The sequence below is a fragment of the Schistocerca americana genome, chromosome 1, assembly GCF_021461395.2.
Source record: "Schistocerca americana isolate TAMUIC-IGC-003095 chromosome 1, iqSchAmer2.1, whole genome shotgun sequence".
NCBI classification, from domain to species: domain Eukaryota; kingdom Metazoa; phylum Arthropoda; class Insecta; order Orthoptera; family Acrididae; genus Schistocerca; species Schistocerca americana.
Window position 1 is genome coordinate 665,095,923 of NC_060119.1, and position 18,546 is coordinate 665,114,468.

At 43.1% G+C, this 18,546-nt stretch overlaps 1 protein-coding gene across 1 annotated transcript in view; it reads right to left on the bottom strand.

Moving 5' to 3' along the window:
• Nucleotides 1-18,546, bottom strand: part of LOC124544647 — a 69,551-nt gene that overhangs the window by 25,891 nt on the left and 25,114 nt on the right. The window contains exon 4 of the mRNA XM_047123264.1: nt 16,813-17,011. Coding sequence (XP_046979220.1) covers nt 16,813-17,011 — 199 coding nt within the window. The remainder of the gene's footprint in view (nt 1-16,812; nt 17,012-18,546) is intronic.

Sequence of the window (18,546 nt, forward strand, 5' to 3'; positions counted from 1 at the left end):
GGCTGGAGAAAGGTCTCCAGGAGGAAAAGTTGACCCCAGGAGAAAGTGGGGCCGCAGGCCACAGGCTAAATGAGAGAGGGGGGAAAGGGGGCCAAGGGGGAAATTGTGGCCAGGTGGTAAATTGCAGCCAGGGGGGGAAGAGGGAAAATGGGACCAGGGGGAATAAGGGGCCAGGGAGAAAGTGGAGCCAGGGTGCCACAGGGGAAAGGAGAACAAGAGGTAAAGGAGACTGGGGGATAGGAGACATGGAGGAAGGGGCTGGGGGGACAAGATGAGGGGTGAAACACTCAAGGGGGAAGGGGATGAGTGGGTGAGACGGGGGAAAGGGATGTGGGAGGCAGGGAGCATAAGGAAGCCGAGGGGGTAGGGGGTCCACAAGGGGGCAGGGTGTGTCAAACAGCAGAGGGCAGTGAGGGACAGTGAGGGCAGGGGGCTGCAAGGGGGCAACGGGACAGGGGGTAGTAAGAAGCTGGAGGGCAGTGAGGCGACAAGGAAAATGGCGAGGCGGCTGGGGTGGCGAGGGGCAGGTATGTGACAAGGGGCCACTGGGGGGGTGGGGGGGGAGGGACAAGGGGCAGAGGTGGGACAAGCGGGTATGGTGGGAGAGGTACAAGGGGCAGAGTGGGGACAGGGTAGAGGGGGACAAGGCATATGGGGGACAGGGCAGACGGGGGCGAGGCATATGGGGGACAGGGCAGAGGGGGACAAGGCATATGGGGGACAGGGCAGACGGGGGCGAGGCATATGGGGGACAGGGCAGAGGGGGGTGGGGCAGAGAGGGGGACGGAGGCAGAATGTTGGGAGGGGCAGATGGTTGTGAGAGCAGAGGTTTGGTGAGGGCGCAGAGGGCTGGCGAGGGCGCAGAGGGCTGGCGAGGGCGCAGAGGGCTGGCGAGGGCGCAGAGGGCTGGCGAGGGGGTGGAAGGGTGACAATGTGGGGAAAGTGGCTAGAGGGCAAACGGTTGACAACTGGTGATGGTGGGAAAGAGGGCGAGGGTGGGAAAGGTGGTGAAGGCGGGAATGGGGATGAGGGTGGGAAAGGTGGTGAGGGTGGGAAAGGTGGCGAGGGCGGGAATGGGGGTGAGAGCCGGAAAGGAGCGAGGGTGGGAAAGGGGGAAAAGGGTGGGAAGGGGTGAGAGCGGGAAATGGGGCAAGGGGTGGGATTGGGCAATGGATGGGAAGATGCAAGCCATGAGAAGGTGCAAGAGGCGGGAAGGGGCTGAGAGGGTGACAGGCTGAGGGGGGAAGGACCCAGGGAGAGTGGGATCAAGGGGGGAAGGGTGCTGAAGGTAATATGGGGAAAAGTTGGGTAGGGGGAAATATGGTGTGGGAAAGGATGGGAATAGGAGGAAAGAGGGAGAGGACAAGAGAGTATTACTCAATATGAGATTCTATAGCTTCAAAATATAATTACTGAAGGAAATAAAAACTTATTTAAGTTTATTACTGACTTTATAGTTATTCCGAGATTTTTGTACATAGTCATGAGTACAAATAAGTCCTACCTCTGAACATGAGCATCTTTATTAATTAGCTTTTATGAAACTTTTTTTTTACAACCATGAGAAATTTCTACTACAGGACATGATCAATACAAATCATATGTTACCTATGCTGCACATAATGTGTGAAACTTTCCCAGTGCACCCTACCCCTTCCCCTAACTTCATTTGTGTTTCTTCCACTGACTCCTTGGTCAAAGAGAGCAGTGCCTGCTACAATGTTTGCAGACAGTACATTAGGATTTAACCCTTTGTTTCTGTCTATTTTAGTACTTTTGTGAAGGGCCAGATTTTAGTCTACCAAGATGAAGCATGTCCACTGCACTGTGAAGATGAAAAGAGAAATGATTTCTCTCACTGAAGAAACATAAAATTGTGCTGCAGGTCAGCAATAAGGGCTAAACGAGAGTAACATGAGCTAGTGGAGACAACAAAAGGAACAACTTTTAACTTGTTCCAGCAACAGCAAAAAATTTTTTGGAGCAAAACTTGGCCACTGTTATACGTTACAAGTTATGCTGAATAATTTTGTCAGGGAGCAGTGACAGAAGTGCTCACCCGTGAGTGTAGATATTATCCAAGTTACAGCACATGAAGTTACGTTGGAAATTTTCTCTTCATAGACACACTTCAAATGCACACAAGCTGCCATAAAACTATGAGGAAAAACTCACTGAATTTCAGCATTTCATAATTGACAGCATACCAAACATAGTTATCTTCTTGGTCAAATGGGTAAAGTGGACCAAACACCATTGTATTTTGGTATGCCAACAAACTATATGATCAAATCAAAAGGAAACAAAGATGTGAGGTACTGTCTGCAAGAGGTGAAAAGCAGCGCATCTCTATCATATTTGCTTGTACAGCTATAGGCCGTGAACTGCCACCATTCATTGCTTTTGATGGCAAGAAGTTACCTACATCAGAGATACTTCCAAAAAGCATTATTTTACTTGCTAATTAAAGTGAATGGTTCACACAGGACATGGCATTTAAACTGGTATGGCAACACTGTCCTGGTATCTTGCTAGGTTTGCCAAATTTGCTCTTACTGGATTTATATCAAGTCATTATACACTGGCTGTAAAGAGAAAAGTAGTAGAAGGCGGCATGGGATTGGATGTAATTCGAGGAGGGATGACATCAATTCTAATCCATTATATGTTTGTTTCAACAAACCATTTAAAGACAAACTTAAAAATATGTATATGCAATGGTTAACAAAATAAGATAGGCTATTAATGCCTACAGGATGTGTTCAGCATGTAACCTTGTCTCAAGTGAGTGGACTTACCAATATTGGAAATGTAAACTGAATAAAACTGTCCATCACGCATTTAAAAAAAAATGCTGTGTTTTAAATGCGCTTGATGGCACAGAGGATGACACTATCTACAGAGAGATTGGAAACAAGGAATCAAGGGATGATGACTTAGAATCATCTGAGCAATGACTAAAAACAGTATGTATACATTATGGTAGTTCAATAAAATTTCTGGTTTGTACTTTCATCTTCTTCATTTTCTTTGTGGATATGCAATGGTATTCAGTCAGTTGGTGAGCCTAAGCTATCATTAATGAGAGGACATGATGTGTGTTTCTTCTGTGCGTGTTAATGTTGTAATTATTTACATCTTTTTTTTTCTATTATGTGTTGTACATTTGTATTTTTGTTTGCCACATTACTGGGGGTTTTGCTGTAGCACAGGTCTCTTTGGTCTACATTAAGTCTCTGTGAGGTTCTTTTTCCTGTGCCCCCTACATGGTGAAAGAGATTGGTGTCCTTAGGAGGCTTTATACCAGTATTTCACTGACCATATGGTCATGAAAAATCCCAACTGTGTTCAGGTATGCAGTGCAGCAAGACCTGCCTGTGGTGTCACCATTCACAGCCCGCCTGCATGTAGCTCCTAATCATGGCCACCTGTATTCTACATGGCCGTGCCCTAAGTTGCCTGTCAAAAGACACTGACAGACATAGGAGATGCTGCATGACAACTATTTCCCACACTGTTGACAATACTTACAGTTCGCACTTTGTATGGATCACTTGTGCTGGAAATGATCCTGTGTGGACAAATTATATTGTTTAGAATGTTAAGAAAATAATCTAATAAGGTACCCTGTCTAATCTTTATCGTGGATGATACAAATCACCTTTACTAGAGACAATAAAAATCAGTGACTTTAATACACAGATTGCTCTTCACAAAATTTACATCCTTTAAATCAAGGGTGATATTCTGTAAAGCCAAAATGTAATTTTCTTGGATGAAAATACCATATTTCAATGTAAGAAAAAATACTTCAGATGACATTCATATGATATGTAAAGATTGACGTAAGGCTCAAACACAAGCTGCGGTATAGTCTGTAAAAGTCTTAGTAGCCCCATCTGCCCAAGTTCTCCTCAGAATATTTAGATAGATATCATGAATTCTCACTGCTGTCAATCTTTGTTTGTGATGTAAGAGTAATTTTAAGTGTCCAACAGGCTAAATTTAATTCCATACGAATTACTGTAGATTAGTCCTACTCCCCACAAATCCCAGAGAGGCAGGGTCACTTCATACCTTATCCACAATATGATGAGCAATACTTTTTATTTATATTTATTTTACGTTTGGCTTGGAAAGAGAGAATTCCCACCTCCCCCTCGAGTCTTTGTCTCTGGGGTGTGTCTTGCTTTCAAGGTTGGCTTAAATTTCGTTAAATACGGTAATCACCACATCTCCTGTCAATGTCACAGGTGAGCTAATGCCAAATTTGCCAAGTGCTTTGAAGAAAAGTGTTGTAACCTGTTGTGAACGCAAAGCGTGGTGGGACCAAACGGAGAGCGGCCCATGAACAAACAAACGAACGGAAAGGACGGACACGAAACAACAACGGACTATGGAGAGAGACCTTACGATGACAATACGCAAGAAGCAACGGAGTGACAGTGACAACCAAACGAATCCAAGGCGTCCACTAGTAATGAAAACAAAGAACGATAAACACGCTGTCTGTTGTCGAGGCGATGTGTCGAGACTCACACAACGATTAGACTCGCTGGCTGAGCGAGAGGCAGATGCTTAAATACTCTATCTGGGGCATCGCTATTGGCTGCTGGAACCACGTGTTCCACTGTGGCGCCCTTACACTAAATACGGGCCAGGACGCGTGCGCCGCCACACATTACGGTGCAATGGTGCAGAGACCTCTAGGGGTCTTCGATGTCGATGACGTCTGGCGGGGATTCAAATTCCGTGGCGTTCGGTACCAGAAAAAGGATGTAAACACTATCCCAAATTAATACTGTCAGTTGGGAAATACTACATAATATTGTGGTCTATAATAAATGACCTTTTAAGTGCAAATGAGGTTTTAACTATACATAATCGCAGACCACAATTATCATTTACTATTCATTCTTATTGCCTTCAAGTACAGGAATTATTTGCATCACACTGTTTATAATGAAAGGAGCAAATAAATTATTAAATCAATTTCAGGTAGTAAAACAATGAATTTAAAAATTAGAAACGTAGCCAATATTGGCACTTTTGAACATCTTAAGATCCTAACTTACAATTTAGGAGGACCATTGTATAAAATTTTCAGGAGCACTGCACCTATCACAGCAATGGCTATCATACTGTCAAGGTAACTATTACATTGTCCAGTAACATTAATATGAGCAATGCCTACATTCAATGTCAACATGTTACAGCCTCTCATAGACAGAAGGTGGCAGCACCAGCAGTGGACTGTATATGAAACGTGCCCAGGGAACATGCGAAACAGTGCAGTAGTAGTCGTAATGTGGAAACAGAGTGATTTATCCGACATCCAAATGGGCTTGGTCATTGATTTTCAGGCCAAGAGTGGAAGCATTTCCAAAATGACAAGGCTTGTAAACTGTCTGTGTGACACGATGCTTAAAGTCTACTGTGCAATGGCAAAATAGTCTATCCAAAACCTGTGCTGAGGTAACTGTTGTGCACCCTGTGCCATAGATGACAGGGGTGAACAATGGGCGCAGAGATGTGTACAGGCAAACATACATGCAACTGTTGAACAACTGAGTGCCCAGATAAAGCAAGAGGCTATTAAGAGTGTCTCCTCAAAGACCGTTCAGTGAATGTTGCTGCTTATGGGCCTCTGCAGCAAGCACCTGGTTCATGTACCCATGCTGACTGCTGTTCACCAGTGAATAAGGCTGGAATTTCCACATCAATACCATAGCTGGATCTCCACTGAGTGGAGACAGGTGGCCTTTTCATATGAATTATGTTTTATGCTCCATCAGAAAGATGGCCATTGGCGTGTACAGTGTAAAACATTTGAAAGCAAACATCTGCAACAATCGTCAGAAGGTTCCAGCCTGGAGGAGGGAGCGTTATGGTCTGGGAAATGTTTTTGTGGCATTCCCTGACTGATCTAGTCATTCTGAAATATACAATGAATCAACATGTGAGTGGATCTATACTTGGGGACCATGTCCACCCCTACATGCCGTTTGTGTTTCTTCAGCACCAACAGGATAATGCAACAAATCACACAGCTCACAGTGTACGTGTGTGGTTTGAAGAGCACCACGGTGAGTTTACTGCACTCCCCTGGCCACCCAGCTCCCTGGATTTAAACCCAATTGTGGGACACCTCAATAGGGCTCCTTGCACCTTGGGTCCTCAATCAAGAAACCCAGCACACCCAACTGGCCATGGCACTGGAGTCAGTGTGGCTTCACATCCCTGGCAGTACCTTCCAGAACCTCACTGACATTCTTCCAGTATGTTTTGCAGGATTTTGACAGGTGGTCGCTGGACTGTGTAATTATGGATTTACCATAAAAATACAATATGAAGGTGCTTAAGTGGCTTATTGTTCTGCAACTAAATAATCATAGGTATTTCTCTGTAATTACTAAAAACCTATGAATCAGAGGACAACGTGCAGCACAGAGATGGTGAAAGTGTGCAGGAATTTTGAGACTTAAAAACCTGAAATACATGCAAATGTGCTCCCTTGATGACATATATGAATCAGTAAGCATGTAGATTTATAGCATTCTTTCTGGTTTTGATTCATGTTATATGATGTTATTCTGTGAACTCCTGTTTCACTTATGTATTGAAGGTATTTGTCTCTCTTTAGTTTTAAGCATCCTCTGTATGAGGTATTTGTAGGGCTATGGGCAGCGTTGGGGCACAGAAGCCACTGTTGTGACATCAATGCAAGCGCAAAGAGACTTCATCACCAATTGCAGCTCCAAGGACTACACCAGACAGAAGATTCCTTGAACCCTAATGAACAACGCTGAAGAAGAGAACACTGAGTCTTGGTGTATATTTGAAGCAGTTTCTTGTCTGAAGTCTCTAGATGGATCTCCCTTATGAAAGCATCACAAGAAACATAATTAAATAACGGTTTGAGAACTGTATGGGAGTACTGCACGATCATCACAGTCACAGTTTAATGTAGTATCACTAACAAATGCGTCCGGCATCCCTGCAACAGGCCAATAAAGAGTTAATCCCATCTCAGCTACTGGAAGGAGGGACTTCACAGTGCAGTCTCTGATATTACTGACCATAACCTGTCACTTTTTTTCAGATGACATTCTCTCAACAATGGTAGGCTGATTCAGTACCCAACATGAATACTGATTTGGAGCAAAAGTCAGAGATACACTTTGCAGCACAACTGCAGCTTGTTTCCAAGGAGGGCGCTGCCAAAGCAAGCATGACCCATGTGCCAGCCCACTGACATGACAGTACCAACAAATACTGTGGCCCTGCACTTGGCCCTCCAATTCCTCACTGTTCTATAAAGCCTTCAGTACACACCACTGACAGAGCAATTTATCCTGCTTGTCTTTATGTTTTAAATTCAGATCACTCCCTGGACTGTTTTGCACATGCTTATGATGAGTTTTCTACTTCCAACTACCTCAGGTGTCTGCCTGGGTCATGTTGTAAGGTCTCCACGATATTACAGCAAACTGACTTATTACCATCTTCAGAGGGTTCTGTGACAGAGACTCAGTTTGGGTCAGCATCCTATTTACACTGGCTGTTACCTCATCCATCACTCTGCTCCCATCACAGTGCCATATGGATGTGAAAGCTTAGATGAATTTCTTCAGCAACTCAACTTGCTTCACTATACAGTGTCCTCCCATTTCTTGAGGTCCTAATGAAACACAAACCAAATGGCAAACTGTGACACAGTGTGTACAGAAAATCTATGGACACAGATCTATATCTACACATCTCCAGTAGTCACCACACTTCCAGTGTGAAGGTGTTGTATGCACATTTGCTCACAGCGCACAGTGCATCTGCAATCAGGACAGCCTTCCAACTGAGATGAACCACCTAAAGACAACATTCTGAAGGAATAGGTACACCAACATGCAGAGAAGGTGTGTGTTTAGACACATTCTACATAGGCAACAGCAAGAAGAAAATGAGGAGTGCAAATCACAAGCATGCATCCAGTTTTTCAACAATACCTCCAGAAAAGTCAGCAGAATGTTGCTGTGACACAATATCAAATGTTTATTTTGCCAACCCCCTATGACCTTGACACTACTAAGTTTAGTAAAGGATGATCTAGACTTTTGAAAACCAGGCATCTACAAAATCCTATGCCAATGCAGCAAGGCATAAGTTAGGGAAACTGTATGCAAGATAGAAGAGAGGTGTCATGAACATAGACTCCACACTGAATTACATCAGACTATGGAAACATCATGTTTGAACACAAAATAAAAACAAGCCATAGTGAATATTACAATAAATCCAATATATCAAGGCAATCTTCCTCCTCCTGGATGGCACAATTACAGAAGCCACTGAAATTCGTATCAAATATGGTCTACTTAACAAAGACAAAGTCAGCTGTGGAATCTTGCACTGATCCAAGAAAAAGCAAAGTGTTCCCTTACAGTCAGGTTCGTACCCAGTGGAAATAACATGGAGACTGGGGGCTATAGTTCACTGTCCAGCACCGCCACCCTTCACTGCAGTGGCTGCAGTCAGGGTGAATTGGGAGGGTATAGGACACCAGGCCCTTCAGAGAAGCAGCAATCGGGAATGACCTGAAGATGGTAACAAGTCCTTTTGCTGAAATATCACGAATAACTTATGATTGGATCGGGCAGACACCGATAATTTACATGTCAGAAATGTGCTGGGAAAACGTTCCACTGGCCTTAGCACCATCGCCAGTGCAAGTGATCATAAACTCTACATAACAAAGTGGCTAGCTGTGTGGGAAATGCATAGCAGGTTGTGCAACGTTCAACACAAAGGATCCAAATCTCCACACCACCACCTTTCACTAATATGTAAATATACATGTATCTACAAGGAATAGTTCTAAAATTTTAACTATCTCCTCATAAAAATGAAGCTATGTAGATAACTTTTGTTTGTAGGTACATGTCTGCAGTACTGGTAGAAACAGGAATCCTTGTTCAACAGTGCAACAGCATACAGCTGGAGGAGCCAAAAGAAAATAATCCAGACCATTGATAACGTGGAGTACTGCATACTAATTTTATTTCTGCATTTGAAGGGAAACAATGCTGCAACAATCCTGCTAAGTTGATGAAAGTGTGTAGCAATAATGAGTTGTCATACGATAAAGTGGTTAGCACCAAAGATGTTTTCCAGTCTGGACAAACTAGTCTGAATGATGATGAATGAAATGTCAGACCAACTGTCTTTGAAGAACTAGGAATAGCATGAGATGTGGAGAACCTGGTGCTTAAAGACCAACATTGTGAAAAAAGTGTAAATGAGTCACGGATCAGTTTTCTACATTTAGCATAACATTTTGAAAAAGAATATTGATGCTGCCCGCTGGGTCCCACAACTGCTCCCAACCACTTGGGAAGCCCATCAAAACCAAGGCAACACAGGATATATTGTAGCTGCATAAAACCAATCCAGATTACTTCTTTAACCATATTATCACCTTGAATGAGTGCTGGCTGTATATGATGCCGTGACAAAGCAGCAAAGCAAAAAATGAAAACATACAGATTCATCAACATCCAAAAAAGTAAAGACTCAACCATAATCAGGCTTTTTGGGACTGCCATGGAGTGGTGCCAACAGATTAGGTATGTAGCGGGCAAGCCATAAGAGCAGCATACTACCAAAATCTCCTGATGAGGTCACAAGAGTTTCTCAGCATGAAGTGTGACAGGATGCTGCCTGAGGTGGTGTTTTCTGCTCCAGAACACAGGACACAATCACATATGCTGCTTAATTGGGCTATCAAATTCATAGCTCCACCATACTCCCCTGTCACGGCAACCACTGACTTCTCTGTTTCCCTTTGGTGAGAAACCATTGTGTGGCAGGCATTTCCATAATGACAACCTGATTTTCAAGACGGAACATATTCCTGAACAGCCAAAATGAAGACTTCTGCAATCAAACCTCTGCCATGTCATCCACTGTTGAGAAAAAGTCACACACAGAAGGGTGAATAGTAGAAAAAGATTAACAATGTCACAGAGCCTCATAGCTACAGCTTGATTATCTCAAGGTGATAATTAAAACCTCATGAGTACTCAGTATATGTATGTATAAAAAGAGAAAAGTTATGATAATTTTGTACACTGGGTATATTCAATGGATAGATTAGAGGCATTGGAGCAGCCCTCAAACTACCTAAATGTATCATCTCGTAAAAACTCAACCATTTAAATCACGTTTAAAACAGACAACTGTGTTTCAACAAATACAATACAAACTAGAAAAATGACTTCTCTATAAATGATGCCATCTTGTCTAGGTTTAGGAGTTGGGTTTTGTACTTTTGTGTTCACTTTTCAACAAACAACAAAACAAGAAATAGAGAACCCCTGTAAATTTGAAAGAAGTCCATTCTCAGAGGCAAACGGGCACAAGCACAACTGCCCAATTTCTACTTCACACTTTATTTGTAATTCCCATACATTGGTTCATTTGTGGAACAAGGGCACCAGACATACTGTTGATTTAGACAATATTAAATGAACATTCCACCTTTTTTACAATGCCAAATCAGCCGTGGGCTGGAACATGACTGGCGTCCTTCATTCACAGGTGAAGCAGTCTGTGTATATTAGAAAAATGATTTTAAGTTGAAATTGTGACGATTGGACTTGTACCCATTATCTCTAAAGAGCAGAATTACTAACACACCTAAGTAGCAACTACTCACACATATTACATTCAATGACCGAAAATTTGAATGCCTGCATTCTTGTGGCAATTAGATAATAGTTGTTATATTATAAATATAAATGAGGTCATGTAGGTATTAAACTGGTAATAGCAGAGCACATAGATTTTAAGCAAGAAATAGGAGATAGGTATCAGCTATTTGATGTAACTGAGTAAGAACTAGGCTTCTTCTTCTTCTTCTTCTCCTCCTCCACAAAAGCAACAGTCCTGTTAATTTACCTATATTAAATTTAGATCTAATAGGCACAAATACTGAGTTTCAATTCTAATACTGTTCCATATTAATGCAGTTTCTAACAGCACCTTTGCTTTGGTAATACCCGTCTTAGCTCATTACGCATCTCTGAATAGTGTCCTTCATATTGTGTTCTCAACAATATTATGAATGAATAGTGGTACATATAAAACTCTCACTTGACCCATTCTTAATACTGTGTTGTAACCCAACAAGCAGTGACACGAAAAAAATGCCTGCCAGGTGGACACAGAAATAGAGGCCAAATAGACTGTATCATGGATGGGAGCAGTGCTCAATATATAAATCAAATGCCAGACTGTCATATGCTGGACAGACCCATCATCGGAAGAGCCTCTAGAAGACCATGAGTTAACAGTTCACACATCTGTGAAGTCCTCTGTTATGCACAAACAGTAGTAATGTGTTGACCTTGCTCTGCTGTTGGAGCATAAGTGAAACAATTTAGGCTCTCGGTATTTCTCTCATGGCGAGAGTAGATTTCATCTAAATAAAATTGGGGAAATCCAGGCCCCAGCACAGATATAACTTTTTTCCTCTTACTATGTATTAACACATTAAAATGGTACCCTCAGTATGAATGCTATTTGTAGCTCCTACTGCACTCTGCACAGTGGTTTGCAAAGTATAAATTCAGAATCAAACAATGGAAAATCAAGGATGGAATACACGCACATGCACACGCACACACACACGCACATTAGAATCCCCCCCCCCATGGGCCTTACCATCGTATTAGCCATCTCTGGCTGCCACCCCTCCTTCCACAATGATCTCCTCCTGTTCAGATTCTGCCGATCCTTAGCCCTCACCAACATAGTCTTGCAAAACCATATCAACCAAAGACCATACCTCCTTGCAGTACCTTCTCTCCATCTGCAAAATTCTCCTGCTATGCAATCCCAAATTTCTGGAACGGAACACACACTGAAACTATTACCCTGCAGGAACTTGAGCAACATGCACAACACCACCTCAAAAAGCTCTCCATCCTGCTCACTTCCTACTCCCGCCTTGGAGTACCACTGTCCACCACCTCTACAACCACCTTAAACCTCCCCCCATGTCCCCTCATAGCTGACAAACAATGTCTTGCAGACCTACTACATTTACCCCACCCTCCAAAACTCCCCCCCACCATGCACAGAATCCAGAATCCAAACAGACCCACAACACAGTCATGAACCCTTCCTCCAGAAGCCTTAGACCCACAGAAATATCAGTCCTTTCCAAAGGTCTCACTTTTGCCCCACTCCCAAATTCAATCATGCAGGATTTGTTCAAGACCTGCTCTCGTTCTCCTGGTCCCTACCGTGCAAACACTTTTTTGCCACCAACCCTACCAATCAGATTCAACCAAAGACCAATATTAAACTTCTTAACCTCAAACCTTGCCTCACCATCATTCCCCAGATCCCTCACTTGCAAACTAACCTTACATTTGCAGAAAGAACCGCAGTCCACCATCTAAAATCTGATCCTGACTCTATAATCCTACCTGCGGACAAAGGTTCCACCACTGTTGTTTTGAACCGCAACGATTACCTGGTGAAAGGACTCTGCCAGCTGTCAGATATTTCCACCTACAAACTTTGTCACAGTAACTCCATTCCAGTAATCCAGAAGGATCTCCAGTCATGACTCAAATCCTTAGGCCCATCCCAGAATCTCTCCCTGGAGTCCATCTCTCACCCTTACCACTCCCCACACTCCTACTTTCTACATGCTTTGTAAAGTCCATAAACCTAACCACCTTGGACACCCCGTTGTGGCTGGTTACTGTGCCCCCACAGAGAGAATCTCTACTCTTGTAGACCAACATCTTCAACCTGTTACGCGGAACCTAACCTCCTATACAAAAGATACCAACCATTTCCTCCAACTCTCCTGTCCCTTTACCATGCGATGCCCTGCTCATCACTATTGATGCCGCCTCCCTGTACACTAACATTCCTAATGCCCATGGCCTTACTACTATTGAACACTACCTTTCCCGATGTCCGATGGATTCCAAACCAAAAACCTCCTTCTTAGTCATCATGACCAATTATATCCTCACCCACGATTACTTCTCCTTTGAAGGCATTGCCTAAAAACAAAACCAAGGTTCATCTATGGGCACCCACATGGCACCATCCTATGCCAATCTATTCATGGGCCATCTAGAGGAATCCTTCCTAAGCCCCAGAATCCTAAATCCCTCACCTGGTTCAGATTCAATGACGACATCTTCGCTATCTGGCTAAAAGGTGAAGACACCCTATCCACATTCCTCCAAAACTTCAACAACTTCTCCCCCATTTGCTTCACCTGGTTCTACTCAACCCAACAAGCCACCTTCCTAGATGTTGACCTCCACCTCAAAGATGGCTACATCAGTACCTCTGTCCATATCAAACCTACTAACAACCACAAATACCTCCACTCTGACAGATGCCACCCATTCCACGCCAAGATGTCCCTTCTGTACAGCCTACCCACCTAATGATCATCACATCTGCAGTGACGAGCAGTCCCTCATGAAATATACAGAGGGTTTCACTGAAGCCTCCGCTGACCATAATTATCCTTCCAAACTTGTATAAAAACAAAGATGCTGTGCCTTATCTTTCCAGTTTCCCACCACCTCCGAAAGTCCCACTGTACGGCCACATAGGAGCATTCTCCTCGTAACTCAGTACCACCCAGGACCAGAGCAACTGAATTACATTCTCCGCCAGGGTTTTGATTACCTCTTCTCGTGCCCTGAAATGAGAAATATCCTAACCACTACCCTTCCCACCCCTCCCACAGTGGTATTCCACTGTCTACCGAACCTACACAACACACTTGTCCATCCTTACACAACCCCTGCACCCAATCCCTTACCTCATGGCTCATACCACTGTAATAGACCTAGATTCAAGACCTGTCCTATACATCATCCCACCACCACCTACTCCAGTCCGGTCACTAACATCACCTATCCCATCAAATGTAGGGCTACCTGTGAAACCAGTCGTGTAGTCTACAAGCTAAGCTGTGGCTACTGTGCTGCATTCAATGTAGGCATGACACCCAGCAAGCTGTCTGTCTGTATGAATTGCCACCAACAAACTATGCCCAAGAAACAAGTGGACCACCCTGTTGCTGAACACGCTGCCACACAAGATATCCTTCATTTCAATGACTGCTTCACAGCCTGTGCCACATGGATCCTTCCCACCAACACAAGCTTTTCTGAATTGCGCAGATGTGAACTTTCCCTGCAACACATCTTACATTCCCATAACCCTCCTGGTCGAAACCTTCGTTAGTCACTATCCTCACCCATCCAGCCCCTTCCCTGTTCCCATTCCAGCACTACACAGCCGTCATTCCACCACCACACCCAGTCTTTTTATTTCTTTCCTTTTCCCACTACTACCCCCCCCCCCCCCCCCTCCTGTCCCCACCTCTTCTCTGCCCTCAGTCTAACCTACAGCACTTCACTGTCCACCACCCCCACCACACTATCCCTCCCGTCCCCACCCAGCCTCCTCCTTATCCCCACCCATTCGCCACTCCCGTCATTCACTGGTGCTGCAGCTCACAGTGTGGTTTCAGTTGCCTGAGACTGCAGTCATGTGTGTAAATTCAGAATTGAAATTACATGCTGCATCATTACATAGATGATTTTGATACTTCTTCACAGCACCAATGCCTCAACCTTTATAAGATGAAACATACTTTACAGTTTGTGCCCTCTTACTGGCATCTGCCACCTGCTATTAACTTACACTTTATTCCTGCCTGCTTCTATTTCTCTTACACAGTTCTCTTCAATGGTCCAACATTCAGGTCAAGCTCCATCAAATTTACTTATGTAAATTGTGCACCTCTTGTTTAATTTTCAGCTCTGGTCTCTTTTACTACTATTTTTTTTCTTCTTCCCTTTCCACTCATTTTCAGATTTTCAAATAATCTCTCTTTCTGTTACATATTAATTCTGCTAAGTGAGGCATAGCACCGTATAATGATCCTGCCTCGGAGGCGGTTAAGTGGGAGATGTGTCTCAGAGCTGGATAGTGACAGATGGTGACGCGAGACTGGACGCACACGTAGTTTATGTATCAGCCGATAGAGGACAATATTGGATAGGGGGACTGTGATGTTTAGTTTCGATCGTGCCCACTAGAGTGCACTAAAGTAATAGAATGTTTTTCATAAACTGTTCTAGTATTTTCATAAAGTGTTATGTCTTTTTGTGTATGTAAAATGTTATAAATGTGTTTTAGCAGTATGAATTATGTGTGAGTGGGGTTTAAGGTTAATATGAAGATAATTGTTTAACAAATTATGTAGTGGCATTTAGTGTGAGAACATTTTGGAGAAGTATGGATGTGGACAAAGGGGATTTTTGTAGAATAGATTTGTAAAGAAAGTTTATGGTAAAGGGAAAGTTAATACAGGTATAAATAACAATAGTAAATAACTTTATGCATAAACAAAACTTCATCATATTAGATAATTACGTCGGTAAAAAGTGCAGTCGTTACGTTTACTATTTTGCAATTGGTTATTGATGAAAAGCACGGACTGATGCGGGAGAATGTTGTTTTGCTATTGGGTGTTGAGTAAACTGACCAATGGTACAGCAATATTCTTCACGTGTCTTTCTCTGCTGGTAGAGAAGACAGAGTATTCTAGAGTGGTGTGGAAGACTAGCCATGAAACAGTTCGGACGTGTGTAGTAGTACTTCCGATGGAAACGATAAGTTGCCGGATATAGCAGTGTTTCATACATCGAGAGTGTTGTACAGTGACGGCATAATAATTCCGATGGGTGTGTAGAAATTTCGGAATTTTTAAGTGAATTTTGTGAAGACAAAAGACATATATTCCGTGTGGCGTATTGAGCAGGTCGGTGGCTAAAAGCTGTGACTGCATTTGGTACGGACAGGCTTAATATTTGGCGAGCATTATCAATCAAAAACAATCAGTATTTTTGTAGCTATTACGTGTTCGGGAAATGCAAAACCATAAACTTGCTAATGTGAGTGAAAGGGATTGTGAGTGACTGCGGTAAGACTAGCACCGGCTTGGCAGTGATACTTGTTCACCTAAGTTTCAGAATATATTAATTGAGGACAAAATTTCCAACCTTTCATTCGTATGAAAACTTTCTCCCAAAACGTAGATTAGTGATTTAAATTGCAGCCTGGTTCATGTCGAAGTACAGTAGGTTTCATTCGGCTTTCCTACTGATGATCTGCTGTGACAATGTTCACAGGTAGGTGCAGGTTCATTGTAAAGGGACGGAAAGAACCGCGCCACCGCATAATCTTTGGAAAGTCACTTCCTGCACTCTCTTTCTCCCTTCTGCTAGATAACCTTTGTTCTAAAAGTTAATCTCATTAACCCTTTAACAATAAAATTATCATCAGTTGTCTTTTTATGTTTATTTCTCTCATTTCAAATGCTTGCACTTGGCTCATATCACAATAACTTTACCTTTTCTGTCCCACTTTTGTGTATGTTGGCCAATGAACTGCTGATCTCAAATCTGATTCCTAGTCAATTTTAATAAAGCTTTTGTTTCTCTCTAGACCTATAATTTTTATAACTTTTTCCAGCCTAATCACTCCTTCCTTCCTAACTACAGAAAAAAGAATCTCCTGCACTAAAAGCACAAAAATAAATATTTTATACATCATTCAACACAACATAGATCATTTGTGTTATGGCCTTTTTAATGCTGCAGCATAGTTTGTAAAAGAGAAAATACTTGACCAAATGTAGCTGTTATGAAAAATAAAAGTGAATACACATTGAATGAAATAAAGAAAAGATAGAATTCATACCTCACAGAAGATGCACCTCCAGAAATAAGCATCTCAGCTTCCTCCGAAAAACTGTTGAGTTCACCTTCACTGACCAGATCATGAAGATCATAAATTTTATCAGGCGTTGTAGCTGTTCGGTCACAGGGAACAACTTCATCACCAACTGTGGCAGGTGATGAAACATTTCGGGTTTCTTCAGGCAATGGAGAAGCAGTTGCTGCAATTGAACCAAAAACCTGTGCTCTTACAAGAAAATACTAGTGGACTATTAATACGATACATGGAAGGAGTAAATGTAACTGCTCACAGTATAATTGAGGCAATGAGCAGTTGAAGGGTACTTAAAAACAAGATTGGAAATTACTGAAGTTTGGACAATGACATTTTAAAGAGTAGTACTGATTAATACATGCCCCCGACCCCCCCCCCCCCCCCCCCCAAAAAAAAAAACACACTCTGCTCTGTCATATGGATTGGGTGAGAGGAGCAAGGGTGGGAGGGAAGGGTAGGAGAGGGTAGGGGGTGGGGAGGGGAAGGGAGGGGATGGGTGGAGAGGAGAGCAGAGTGGAGGGGAGGAGGCCAAGGGCAGGACAGGAAAGTAACAAGGGAACTGGATAGAGATGTGGTACAGATAATCCTACCCTACTGCAGATGGGGAATTTTCTTGGGGCAAATGAAAGGGGTGGGGTGGGATAAAGTGGGGTGGGAGAACATAAGAGGCTACAGAGAGAAAGGTAGGTGTGTGTGTATATATATATCTGTGTGTGTGTGTGTGTGTGTGTGTGTGTGTGTGTGTGTGTGTGTGTGTGTAGATTAATCAAGTAAGGTAGATGAATAGAAATGGGGTCTAGAAGCTAACATAGAATGACTCCTGGAAGATTGTAGGATTAAAAGATGTTGTAAATGCAATTCCCTATTATGTAATTCAGAGAAGCTGTTATTTGGGAGGGGCAGTTCCAGGTGGGACAATTTGTGAAGCAGCCATGAAGTGAAGCTTCTGCTCAGTATACATTCTTCCATTAGATGGTTAGCTCTCTTCTTGGCAGAGGGGGGGAAAAAGTAGGTGGACAGAGGGAGCAGGAGCAGATGGACAGAGAAAGGGTAGAGCAAGAGGTGGACAGACAGAGGCAGGAGGAGCAGCTGGACAGTATAAGGTTGGAGGATCTGATGGACAGACAGGAGAGGAGCAGTTAGACAGATAGGGGGGCAGGGGGCAGGAGAAGGACCAGATGAACAGAGTGGATGCTGGAGAAAGTGATGAATGACAGCTAGCTCTAGATGTAGAAAAATGTAAGTCAATGCGGATGAATTGGAGAAACAAGAGCATAACGTTCAAATACCGCATTAGTAGGAGTGTCCTGCTTGACACAGTCACATCATTTAAATATCTGGACATAATGCAGCAAAGTGAAGGACTGTGGTACAGTAGGAGAATGGTTGACTTCAGTTTATTGGGAGAATTTTGGGAAAGTGTGGTTCATCTGCAAAGGAGATCACATATAGGATGCTCATGTGACCTATTCTTGAGTATTGCTCGAGTGTTTGGGATTTGTACTAGGTCTGATTAAGGGACTACATCGAAGCAATTCAGAGGTTGGCTGTTAGGTTTGTTACCAGTAGGTTCGAACAACATGCAAGTGTTAGGGAGATGCTTCAGAAATTCAAATGGGAATCCCTGGAATGAAGGCAAAGTTCACCTTCCCGTACACCACAGCATCATCAGCAAACAGCTGCACATTGCTATCCACAATA